The 13639-nt window shown below is 45.3% G+C and overlaps 1 protein-coding gene across 1 annotated transcript in view; it reads left to right on the forward strand.

Moving 5' to 3' along the window:
- Nucleotides 1–13639, forward strand: part of GRIN2B (glutamate ionotropic receptor NMDA type subunit 2B) — a 528935-nt gene that overhangs the window by 141121 nt on the left and 374175 nt on the right. Inside the window, exon 3 of the mRNA XM_027967851.3 lies at nt 2762–3190. Coding sequence (XP_027823652.3) covers nt 2780–3190 — 411 coding nt within the window. The 5' untranslated portion in view covers nt 2762–2779. The remainder of the gene's footprint in view (nt 1–2761; nt 3191–13639) is intronic.

Raw genomic sequence — 13639 nt, forward strand, 5'->3', positions numbered from 1 at the left:
TGCTAGGGAGGAGGTGCTTAATAACTGTTTACTGAACTGAAAAGGTTCGTGCCTACCAGGAGATGACCAGGCAGTGAAGATAGGCAGATGCATCATCATATAACGCTAATACATGGTAATAGGTATTTAGATAGACACGCAACAGGCGATGGCAAGAGTCCAAGAGACAGGATGCTCAGTTCTCCTGGGGGAAGGGGAGTGCAGTCCAGAGGAGGGGCTGCGGCTTCATAAAGCAGGTTCCTGAAGACTGACCGTGGTCTGTGGGTGGAAGGGAGGAAAACCAATTTGCTTATCTTGGACTACAAGCTTTCTCTGCACCAACCCCCTTCTAATGTGTGAAATTGAGTTTGTATTCACGGCACTTCTTTGTTTGTCTCGCAGTCCCTCTGTTACTGGTATCGTCCATAATGTATTGCTTTATAAAGTGCTTTGCTCGATCCTGAGTATAAAAGAGATGCTCAGTAAAACCAGAGTCTATTCTTCGAGTGTCACCAGTCTCCATCGCATACAAAGTGTAATATATTGTGTGAGAAGAAATAGAGGAATGTAAGAGGTGTCTTAAAGAGAGCAAATAAAACATCAGAATGGGAGAGGGAAGTGCATTAAAGTTAATAAACTGTCATGACGGAGTGGACCACTTTTCAGTGTGAAAGAGTCTGATGTAGTGACTGATGATGGTAGGATTAGAGCCCCACTTTAATGAAGTTAGTTGCTACTTTTGCCAACTTCTAAATCTTTTGGTTCTCCTTGAGAGTCAGTCCTTGAAATTTAATAGATGTGATGCCAATAGCTCTTTGAGATGCTGAACCCATCTGTCTTCTTTTGAGAATTCAGTGCTGCTGGACTCTGTATAGTGCTGCTTGGCTGGGAGCTCAGGGATAGAGAATTCAGCCCTCAGCTGCCCTGCCCTGTTGGGGACAGTTCAGCACACAGGTTTCCAGGGCCTCGTTGTCATTCCCTGTTTCCACAGAGACATAGCCAATGAAGCAGTCAAGAGCAAACCTTGCTCAGATGTGTGCCACTGAGCCACTCCTCTACCTTGCGTGCACAAGAAAGACAACGCCATCGATACAAGGCTCCTTCTTGGCAGTGGAAGGAGGACCACAACAGCAAGGGTTCCAGAATGTTTTCTGCCAAGACCTGGATCGGATTTGTGCTTCTTCAGCCACAAAATGTCCCCAGCATCTTAGCCTCAAATCATTAATGCTCTTTGCCGTCAGCCTGCTCTGCCTGAATACTGCGTTATCTTGCTTCACTCAACACCCTCATCATTACTGTTTTCTTTTTGTTAGTTAGACTCTCAAAGCTTTTAGATTCTTAATATCTTACTTCTCCTCCCGCCCCGGCCCTGCCCATCCCACACCACCCCCCCACCCCCGCCAAACAAGCAGGAGATATGAAGCAGCATTTTCATCCTTGGTTACACTCTCTCTTTGGAGAAGAACGAAAACCCTAGTTTTGGTTTGGGGTGCAGTTTGTAGACTATTTCCTTGGAGTATAAAGATGCTATGTGTCTGTATTGGCATGCTGTTGTAATATCATTGACCTTGGCAACATCGCATAAGCGTTGTTGAGCTTCAGTTTCTCTGTTTGAGAAGCGGGGATAAAATGACTAGTTTAGGAAGACCAAAGAGATTGCATAGGAAGACATGCTTAATACGGTGCCTAGCACATCCCAGACGCATAACAAATGATTATACATCTCTGTGGAGAGCTGCACCCTCCGTCTGGTGCAGAGTTTAATACTTAGGGGCATATGTGAAAGTAAAAAGGCAGGAGATCTTTGTAAAAGGTAGAAAGTGGTGAATTGTATGCAGACATGAAGTCAGTCATTTCAGGAAGGAGACTCTATCAGTAATTTAATAGCATTTGTCAAAATCACCATACTTCGATGCATAATCAAATGGGAATAAAACTATCCTCATAGTAACTGATGATGTAAGAGGCAGTGTGATGTAAACCGGCCTGAAAGCTGGAAGATCTGGGTACATGTTCATTTCATTTAATTGGCTCACGGTCTCATACTTCTTAGGCTTTGCTTCAACACCCATAAAACGGTGATAATAATGTTTTTCTTATTTTCCCCCTGCTGGGTTATTGTAAGGATCAAAGGAGATATTTTTAAAAGTACTGCCCATGTATGGGTTGCTTTTGATTTAGTAATAAGAGCCAGATGGATTGCTGAAGAATCTGCAGGCTCTTTTCCTCTTTGAGGTGAATACGAAGTCCAGGTAGCAAGAATGGGGGCTTCAGTGTTTGTAGCTTCCCATATCTGGCTGCTCCAGGTCATGTTTTGTTGGTAGCCTCTGCTGAGCCCATTTTGCTGCTCATTTTGCCTGGCCTTTGCCATCCTTTGGCCTCAAGAGCCATTAAAGGATGGGTTGTGACTCGGGTACCAGGGATCTCATAGCAACAGTTAGACCCCTTTTTGGAGAATCCTGTGTTGGTATACTTGGCGTGACTGCCTGGACCACTTGCATCCTCTTTCCATGGCTTGTCCCTGCCTGTCTGCTGATGATGGCTAAAGCAATAACATCTCTTACTGTCATGCTCAAGGATTTCTGATGCTTTGGAAAAGTTGGGTTTTTTTTTTCCCCCTCTTACTCTACTGCTCAAACACAAGAGATAAGAAACCAAACCAGAAGATAAAAGTTGGGTTTGAGGATCAGGAGAAGGAGATAAGTTCCCTGACTTGAAGTATCCAGCCTCTCCCCAGACAGTGTGGGTTGTAGTTTAACCTCTGTTGTGTGTATGTTTCCAGGGAGTCGACGAGTTGAAGATGAAGCCCAGAGCGGAGTGCTGTTCCCCCAAGTTCTGGTTGGTGCTGGCTGTCCTGGCCGTGTCCGGCAGCAGAGCTCGTTCTCAGAAGAGCCCGCCCAGCATAGGCATTGCTGTCATCCTCGTGGGCACTTCAGACGAGGTGGCCATCAAGGACGCCCACGAGAAAGATGATTTCCACCATCTCTCTGTGGTGCCCCGCGTGGAGCTGGTGGCCATGAACGAGACGGACCCAAAGAGCATCATAACCCGCATCTGTGATCTCATGTCCGACCGGAAGATCCAGGGGGTGGTGTTTGCTGATGACACAGACCAGGAAGCCATCGCCCAGATCCTTGACTTCATTTCAGCCCAGACTCTCACCCCCATCCTGGGCATCCACGGGGGCTCCTCGATGATAATGGCGGACAAGGTAAAAGTGGGTCGCGGTGAGAAGAGCCTGAGGGCTGTGTGTGGGAACTAAATGATCCATTTGTTTACATGCCAAATCTGGTTATGAAAGATGGAGGGGAACCAGACTGCACTGGGTGAGGGGACAGTCCAGGAGCTAGTCTAACTGTTTGGAGATTAAAGTGAGGGCAAGGTGCTTGTGTCTAGAAGCTCCTTTTGTTTTGAATGGGTTGTGTGTCCATTTGTTTGTAAATGAATTTACCGAAATGGCTAAGAGATGTTGAAGCTGGTAGCTCGGTGATAAATTTTTTTCAAATACATGAATGAATAGCTCCTTCCAAACTCTGTTCTTCCTTGATAGTATCCTTTCTCTCCCCATACCAATTTCTGGAATCTAAAAAGCAAAATACCTTGAGGCAGATAGTTTATCTCCTTGGAGATACGGATGTCCTCGAGAAGTACTTGCTAAGGTGTCGAGGCTCAACACGCATCAATCTGCACATATGAATGGATTTAATCCACAGAACCAGTCATAGCTGTGTTTTTCTCCAGGTTGAGCTTTGAAAGGCGGTGGTTCTTAACCTTGACCACACATTGGAATTTCCTAAGAGCTTTCTGCACAACCAGTGCCTGAGTCCTACCCCTAGAGGTTCTGGGGCACAGTCTGGGCTTCAGGATTTTTAAAAGCTCCCCAGATCATTCTAGTGTGCAGTTAAGGCTGAGAACCACTGCTGCAAGGCCACAAATAAATCATAGTCTCTGCTGCATTAATATTAGATTAATTGTCACATGACAAAATAATTATCCTGTGACACTGATACTTACCCTCTAACTGCAGGAAAAGTGTTTTGTCTGTAGTTATGTTTTGTTTTTACATTTTTCGCTTAGTTATTTTTCCTTGCTTTATACAATGGTTACTGCTTATTGCTTAGGGACTGTTATTTTCACATACATATTGTCTTTGCAGTCATTCATATCATAGTCATTCATATCATAGCATATCATCTTAGAATGATTCATTTCACAGATGCCGTATTTGTTTTGTATCACTTTGGGTTTCTTAAAGTGTTTCTACTTTTGCATTGTCATCTTAAACTTCTTAATGTCATTTTCAAAACTGCCTTCAGTTTTGTACTTAAAAGACATGTTGTGGGGTTAATGATGTTTGCAAACATCTCAAAACCTAGCACGGACACTGTAAGCCTGCAACTTGGCAAGTAGAGAACCATCAGGGTGCAGGGCTTAACACAGTGAAATAACCTTGCATGATCCCTATCGCCATCTGTTGGCAGCAGGCGGAGAGGACTCACGTCTGTTTAGGAGCTTCCTTTATTCAGTCTAGGAAAGGTCAAGTGGAAAGCACTAAGTGGAGGAACTTCAGTACCATATGAGAAAGATATTGTCCCATTCGCATGGATAAAGGCACGGGTAAGGATGTTAGAAAAATGTTGCCACAAAGAGCCCATGTAAGGGGAAGTGGGATAAACTTGAACAGAATGGAAACTATAGACTGACTATAGCAGAAAGTTGCTTCCCTGATAGCTCAGTTGGTAAAGAATCCGCCTGCAATGCAGGAGACCCCAGTTGGACTCTTGGGTTGGGAAGATCCCCTGGAGAAGGGATAGGCTACCCACTCCAGTATTCTTGGGCTTCCGTTGTGGCTCAACTGGTAAAGAATCTGGCTGCGATGCGGGGGACCTGCGTTCAGTGTCTGGGTTGGGAAGATCTGGAGAAGGGAAGGGCTACCCAGTCTAGCGTTCTGGCCTGGAGAATGCCATGGACTGTATAGACCATGGGGTTGCAAAGAGGCAAACACGACTAAGTGACTTTAACATAGCAAAAACTTCCCTGGTAGCTCATCTGGTAAAGAATCCATGCAGGAGACCTGGGTTCGATTCCTGGGTTGGAAAGATCCCCTGGAGAAGGGAACGGCAACCCACGCCAGTACTCTTGCCTGGAGAATCCCATGGACAGTGGAGCCTGGTGGGCTCAGAGAGTTGGACACAACTGAGTGACTAACACTGTACTATACTATAGCAAGAACTAGGGCTTCCCAGATGGCACTGGTGATAAAGAATCTGCCTGCCAAGCAGGAGACATAAGAGCCATGGGTTCAGTCCCTGGGTTGGGAAGGTGCCCTGGATGAGGGCGTGGCAATCCACTCTAGTATTCTTGCTTGGAGAATCCCATGGACAGAGGAGCCTGGTGAGCTATGGTCCGTAGGGTTGCAAAGAGGTGGATACAACTGGAGTGACTTAGTCACACATAAGCACACATAGCCAAACTTACTGAGGTTTTTACTCTAGGAAGATTTTTTTTGTCCTTAGTAGATTATATTTTAGCAGTGGTATTTTGAGGGCACAATATGCATGGAAAGAATACCAAGATGGATGAGACAAATTTTTGAGTGATAAAGGAGTGCAAAGTTACTGCGAGAGCAAGACAGGTGGAAATGATTGATTTAGCATCTGTGGGCTTTAGTGCATCCTATGTTGTTTCAGGTTCAGCCTTCCCCAGTATAAAAGGTTGTTGGCTAAACTGGTTGATTGTGTCTCTTTTTTGCAGTTATTTGTTACGTCTCTTAGAAATGCATAATAATAACAGTGTAATAATTTGAGGAACGATGCAGTGGTGTGGAGAGACTGGCCTCTTTTGTTCATTGATGTATCCGAGTTGCTTTGAGTGTCTACCATGTGCTGGGCACATATTGCTTTGCCTGCATTATCTTATTTAACACTCTCAACAGCCCAGTGAGCTAAAGTAGTAGTATTCATTTCCATTTAGCAGATAAGAAAACAGGCTCAGAAAGGTTGGATAACCTCCCAAATGATGCTGCTAGTAAGTGACATCCGGAACTTTAACATTGGTGGCTGGCTCCATAGGCCATGTGCTTGATGACCTTTCGAGAGAATGGAGAGGCTGGCTAAGGTCTCACATACCATGATATTCTTTACTTCTTCCTCTGTTACTTAGTGGTGGGAGATGTCATCTCATGACAGGGGATCCATTGCTTGATTCATTGTGGCAATATTGGAGTCTGACTAGAGGAGAGGATTAATGAGATATGAAATACTGGAAGCTTGCTGCTACTGCTGCTACTAAGTCGCGTCAGTCGTGTCCAACTGTGTTTGACCCCATAGACGTCAGCCCACTAGGCTCCCCATCCCTCGGACTCTCCAGGCAAGAACACTGGAGTGGGTTACCATTTCCTTTTCCAATGCATGAAAGTGAAAATGAAAGTGAAGTTGCTCAGTCATGTCCGACTCTTCGAGACCCCATAGACAGCAGCCCACCAGGCTCCTCCGTCCATGGGATTCTCCAGGCAAGAGTACTGGAGTGGGGTGCCATTGAGTAGCATAATTCTGTAGGGGGCCCATTGGCTACCAGCTCCAGGGGTAAAAACGCACGATGGAAGCCAGTGAGGAAGCCTCTTCTGGGTCATTGTAATGAGAATTCCCCTCTGATCTCACCTCCTATACCCTCCCCTCACACCACAGTCACACCTCCAAATCCCATCTTATCTTTTTCTCTCTCCATCAAAAAAAGGAGGTAGGTGATGATTTTTAGGCTGCTGCTGCTGCTGCTAAGTCACTTTAGTAGTGTCTGACTTTGTGCGACCCCATAGACAGCAGCCTACCAGGCTCCTCTATCCCTGGGATTCTCCAGGCAAGAACACTGGAGTGGGTTGCCATTTCCTTCTTCAATGCATGCATGCTAAGTCACTTCAGTCGTGTCAGACTCTGTGCAACCCCATGGACAGCAGCCCACCAGGCTCCTCTATCCACGGAATTCTCGAGGCAAGAATACTGGAGTGGGTTGCCATTTCCTTCTCTATATTTTTATGCACTTCCCTCAAAATAGCCTACATAATATCTAACTGACTTTGGACCTGGAAAGAAGTTTCTGAAAGGCAGGTAGAAAGAATAAAAAGGAGAAAGAAGCAAGCAGGAAGTCCTGGTGCCACAGAAGTGGGAGGGTTGAGGGTTCAGTCCCGGGGGTGAGAAGCCCCGACGGGCAGGGGGCGACTGCAGCGGCAGGCATAGGGAGGGGCCCAAGGACCACCGGGACCCCAAGGGCAGCAACACCGAGACTGTGGGCCGCTGGGAAGGAGGGACACTCACAGGCTGAAGAGGCTGAGTGGAAGCAAATGGAAAGAGGCCCCCAGATCTCCAAGAAATAAGCTTTGGGGACAAGTTTTAAAAATAAAATAACTTCACATTCTGAGGCCAGCTTTTTTTTTTTTTTTTTTTGATAGAAGTGTATTTTTGGTACCATGACCATATTTTACCAACATAGAATGGAGACATGGAGTTTGACAACACTGAATCAACTATGGGGGCAATAGGGCAATGCATTTGAAAGTGGAACGAATGCAGAAAAATCCAAGAAATACAGCTTTACTGCATGTAAGGAGTAGTCTTGAAGGTGCAATTGCCCCCTGAAGGATGGTGACTAAGCCTTCTCTTTTGCTTTCTTCTTCTAAGAGATAGGAAATTGCCACTGTTTTGACTCGGTTTTTTGTTTGTTTGAAATACAGCTCACTTATTACGTGTCTTTGTGGAAGATTGCTTTACAGGGATGAAATTCCTGATGCAGGGAGTCTGTGATGGAAGGAAGGTAGCACATGGAGTTATAAAGACTTTTTGGCACAAGTAGGGAGACATGAGCTCAGCATCTGGTCAGCTCACTTTTTTGCATATGCTAATTAATCACAAATATTAATTAGTGCTATACTTTCCCTTTGAGGAAATGCTCTTGTACCACGGCAGAAAAAAGCATGGGAGCTGGTGGAGCAGCAGTCTTTTAAGCTCAGAATTCAGAGTCAGAGCAGTTTTAATAATCACTTGCTAGGTGTGAGGATCTGGCCAACTCACCAACCACTTACTCTAAGCCTTGGTTTTCTTGTCTATATCATGGGGACTATAATGTATTCTATTACAGGGTTGTTGAAGATTAAATGAGGTCATACAGAGCAGGTGCTTCACTAAGTGTCCAGCAAAGCATTCAGTAGGCTAAGCTGAAGGGCGTATGGAGCAGAAGAAAGGGAGATGGCTTCATGATACAGGAGGAGAATTGATTAGAATCATAGCCAATTATATAGAACTGCAGACCAACCAAGGAGGCAGCTCAGGTGAAAACCTGGGAATGGGCTCTGAGATGTGGTGGGAGCTTCAGTCTCACCCCACCAGGGAGGCCGAGACTCATCCGTGATGTAGCCCCTACAGGGCCAGCCAAAAAGGGACACGTTCATTTAAGGGAAAACTCTAATGAGGAAAGAACTGCTAGGCGCTTGTTGCAAGAGACTGTTTAGAATAGTAGCAGAACCCATTTAAAAATGTATGAGGTGATTTTTGGCAGTTCCCCACCTGAGAATAAAGTGTAGATTTTATTTTGCCTTTGTTATAATTGCTTTTATTCTCCCTGAGATGCTGGATTTAGGATGCCCGTCTGAATCCAAATAATGAACTGAAGCTAGACATAAACTTTCATTTCTTTCCAGGAGGTTTCTCTGCTGATTTGCTGAACTCTTGCTTGGGTTTTCAGATTTTAGCTCAGATAGGTTAAGTAACTAGTCCAAGATATCACAGCTGATGAGCAATGGGACTGGGATTCAGATCCCAGAAGTACCTATTATGAAGTCTGTGCTTTCTATTTATACAATTCTGCCCAACAAAGCTCCGCACTAAGAATTGTAAGTCGTGAGTTGTTTCAGTCTCCACTCTTACGAGCTTTGGGAATTGAGACAAACAAATTGCTTTAGCTTTATGATACTCATGGATACTCCATGATACTTCTGTTTTATAAGATTTAAATTTTGTTTTCTGCCCTGTGCACTTTACAACATTTTGAAGATAAAATGAAATAAAATAGTTGGAAAAGTGCTGGGCAAACAGATACTTTAGGTGAAGGAATTAAAAAGTGGCAATAGGGAATGACAGTCATTGACAGCTGCTTTGTCACTATCATTAGGACCAATGAAAGAGCCTGGGAGGGTTGTAGGAAGGAACCCAGAAAGAGAGACTTGCAGTAGGATCAGGCCAAAGAATAGAAGATCCAGGCTCTAATGCTGCAAGAATGGAAGAGAGCCGGTGTGCCGCTGAGTAAAGGATCAGGGTCTGAAAATAGATGCATTGATCAGACACAGAACCGTAACTAAGATGTGTGTCATGCTCCATACCTTGCTCCTCCCTGAAGGACAGGTGAAAATATTCTTACTCTGGCATCTGTTGCTATGATTCCTTCACTTCTAAATTTCTTGGCTGAGAATTCATACTTTGACTAGCATTCTGATTTTCTGGGTAGAGAGCCACGCTTTGGAATCCACCTGGGCTGAGGAAGATAGCCCTTATTCTCCTTCGTCCCCATCTCCTCCTCTCACTCTCTCTATGCTCCTTCCTCCTCCCCCTGCCTAATGGAAATAGGTTTGGAGGGGGTTGAGCCAGCGGTGGTGTGTGACCCTGTAAATCAGTGGTCCCCAACCTTTTTGGCATCAGGGACAATCTTCCATGGAATCAGGGGTGGGGGGATGGTTTAAGGAGGATTCAAGTGCATTCCTTTACTGTGCACCTTATTTCTATTACTATTACAGCAGCTGCACCTTAGATCATCAGGCGTTAGATCTCAGAAGGTTGGAGACCCCTGATGTAAATAGTCTTAGCGCTTCCATCTGCTCTTGTAGGTTTCCATCTCCAACAGAATCTTGAAACCAAGATGGCCAGGCTGTTCATAGCCCACTTTATGCTTCTTCCCTATGTTTCAGTGACTTGGAGGTTTTACCTTGCTTCTTAGTTGTTTGTGATACGGTATTTCTTGGGACAGCATTTGGTATTTCTTGCTCTTTCTTCAAGAGCAAATCTGGTGTTAGAACACTCTTGGGGGATGAGCAGAATTAAGACATAGAGGTGGGAGGGACAAGACTGTAACAAAGCTGATATCATCAGATGCCAACTTTGTGCCAGGCATGGTGTTAATGAGTATGTTAATTCTTAAGCAGACCTATGAAATATGTATTATTATTTCCTTTGACAGGGAAAAGAAATCAGAGAGAGTTTATGTATTGTGGCCAAAGTCACATAGCTAGAAAACTTGTGGGTCTGGAAGTTTTAACTTTTTTGATTGACTTTAAAATTCCCAGTCCACACACTGAGGAAGTCAGGGCTCATTTCTGGGGTTCTCTTGACATTTTGATCATGGAAATGAGGAGGCTGCTCTAGCTCTAGGTATCCCACTCATACCCAAAAGCAGGGACAGGCAGAGGTGGCTATTAAATCAGGAAAGTCTTCCCCATATCCTGGATCTCACGACCCCATATCTTATCACATGGCCATCCCGTGAGGGTTGCAGGCTCACTGATATAGTGGCAAGGGGGCTAGTGTTGGGACCAGCTTTGAGGTTCATCAGCAGTATCTCTCGAAGGAATTTAAGTGATCACCTGGGAATACAACCAGTATCTGTGTAACTCTAAGGCTCAGCATCTCTCATCTGTCATTTCTCCTCCTTCATACCAAACTACTTTTGTGCCATGTGTCCTCCAGAACTAGGGCCTTGGCTTGTCAGTTATGTCCCTTTTCCTTTTAATTATCCACTTCTTCCTCCTTGCTGGAATCTGCCCTCTAGCTTAGTGGTGTGTGTGCTCCTGGTATCAGTGCTTAGAACCCAGAGGCCAGGCACGTTGTGTCCTGAAGTACATAGGATAGTACCACCAGTCAAGAATAGTCTTGCCCAAAATGTCAATTTTGCCCTCATTGAACCTGTTCAGATCACTCTCATATCAATAAATAAACAAACCTGCTTTCCTTGACCCCAGGTTTTCCTCCTTCGCTGTTTCTTTTCATAGTTAAATTCCTTAAATGCTCATTTGAAATTGCCATTTTCACGTCCTCATCTTTCCCTTTATCCAAGATGCCCAATCCAAATGGGCTTTTCAGGTCGTTGGTGACCTTCTGCGGCACTGAACACTGTTGACCCTTTTAGTGCTGTTACAAATGTGATGACAAGAGTCGTGAGATTTGTCACAGGTTTGGTGACAGCAGGAATGAGGCTGAGTAGGACTGAAACATGGTTAGGTCACAGAAGGGGACATGTCTGGGAAGCAGCTGGATTTGGGACTTGAGGTTAAAGAGAGTGATTTGGGCTGGAAATTAAGAGATGAGCCTTGTTAGCAAGGAGAGGATCGTTGGGAGTAGGAGGGTGGAGGAGAGGCTCAGAGCCAACAAGGGGACTAAGAGGGAAGTGTGTCCAGAGTAGAACCCCCATCTGAGGGACGGCCAGAGGAGGGGGAGATGGGAGAGAGCTAAAAAAACTTCTTTAAGATAAGAACATGAACAAGGGGAAAGAGAGGCTTCTATATAAAGCAGCAGGGAGCAACTGACCAATCTGGAAACTGACCGGGCCCTTTCCTCCCCTTAGGACAGTTCTGCCTGCAAACAGTAAAGAAGCCTTACTTTCGGTTACTAGGGAGGGAAGGATGAGGGGAAGGGATAGTTAGGGAGTTTGGGATCGACATGTATATGCTGCTTTTTAAAATGGATAGCCAATAATGTCCTACCATATAGCACAGGGAACTCTGCTCAATCTGTGGCACCCTGGATGGGAGGGGAGTTTGGGGGGGAGACTGTGTGTGCGCTTAGCTGTGTCCGACTCTCTGTGGCCCCGTGGACTATAGCCCACCTGGCTCCTCTATCTGTGGAATTTTCCAGGCAAGGATACTAGAGTGGGTTGCCATTTCCTCCTCCAGGGGATATTCCCAACTCAGGGATTGAATCCGAGTCTCTTGCATCTCCTGCACTGACCAGCAGATTCTTTACTGCTAGTGCCGAGACACTCAGCATTTGAGAGGAGAATGGATACGTGTATATGTACGGACGAGTCCCTCTGCTGTCCACCTGAAACTGTCACAGCATTGTTGATCGACTATCCTCCGACATAAAATAAAAAGTTAAAATAAATAAATAAAGCCTTGTTGTGGGTCCCCTGCCCTCTGAGCACTCCTGCCCTCTATGCCTCTCACCACACGGCAGATTACCTGTGTGATTCTTTAGGAACTCAGATCCAACTGTGACACACTTTCATTTAAAACTTTCCCCTGGCTTTGCACAGCTGAGACTAGGACACCTTCTGGCATGTGGTCCCAGGCCACTCCTCCAGGATTTCCTCTTCACCTCCTGGCCCTCCCATGTCATGAAGACACACTGAGTTAGTCACCGCTCCTTGGACTGGTCCTTGATGGTTTACAGCTCTGTCTTGGGGCCTCCTCTTCTCCTGTCCACCCTGAAGAACCTACTCACTTTCCAAGAGAAATCATGGCACGTCTGTGCGCCCTTTTCTGACTCTGATCTTCACAGACTTTCTTATTTCTTCTTTTGATTTTTTGTTTCACCTGTGCCCTATTTTAGGGCCTTTATGATAACCCATCTTGTTTCCTTATCTGTCTCATTTGCTGTACAATGGGCCCACTGTGGTGCAGGCCAGGCTTTACTAACTTTTGCGTTCCCAGCATATGCCATAGTGTCTGGTGCATAGCAATAGCCAATTTAGCAGAAAAGCTATGACAAACCTAGACAGCATATTAAAAGCAGAGATAATGCTTTGCCGACAAAGATCTGTAGAATCAAAGCTATGGTTTTTCCAGTAGTCATGTACAGATGTGAGCATTGGACCATGCAGACGGCTGAGTTCCCAAAGAACTGATGCTTTTAAATTGTGGTGCTGGAGGAGACTCTTGAGAGTCCCTTGGACAGCAGTCCTAAAGGAAATCAACTTTGAATATTCATTGGAAGGACTGATGCTGAAGCTGAAGCTCTAATACTTTGGCCATGTGATGCAAAGAGCTAACTTATTGGCAAAGTTCTGATGCTGGGAAAGATTTAGGGCAGGAGGAGAAGGGGACGACAGAGGATGAGATGGTTAGACAACATCGCTGACTCTCTGTCAGATATGACTTAGTGACTGAATAACAACAGGCAGCTGTTATTGCATGATTAGCAGTTATAATAATGGATACTCTCTATACACACTGCAGTGGATTGAATGCTGGCCCCCCAAGATAGATCTGTGTGCTAACTCCTGGACCCTGTGAACGTGGCCTCATTTGAAGAAAGGATCTTTATGGATGGAAATTAGGTTCTTATGATGAGATCATCTTGGATTAGCCAGACAGGCCCTAAGTCCAGTGACACATGTCCTTCTAGGAGATGGAAGACGGGAAGGCGTGGCATGGAGTCTGGAGTTATTTAGCCACAAACCAAGCAAACCACCAGAAGCTGTAACAGGCCAGGGAAGATCCTCCCTTGGAGCCAATGCTGTATTTAAAATGGATAATTAACAAAGACCTGGTGTAGAGCTCAGGGAATTCTGCTTAGCCTGGCTGGGAGGGGAGTTTGGGTGACAATGGATCCATGTGTATGTGTGGCTGAGTCTCTTCGCTGGGCATCTGAAACTATCACAACGTTGTTAATTGGCTACACCTCAA

This window comes from Ovis aries, chromosome 3, assembly GCF_016772045.2.
Source record: "Ovis aries strain OAR_USU_Benz2616 breed Rambouillet chromosome 3, ARS-UI_Ramb_v3.0, whole genome shotgun sequence".
Taxonomy (NCBI): domain Eukaryota; kingdom Metazoa; phylum Chordata; class Mammalia; order Artiodactyla; family Bovidae; genus Ovis; species Ovis aries.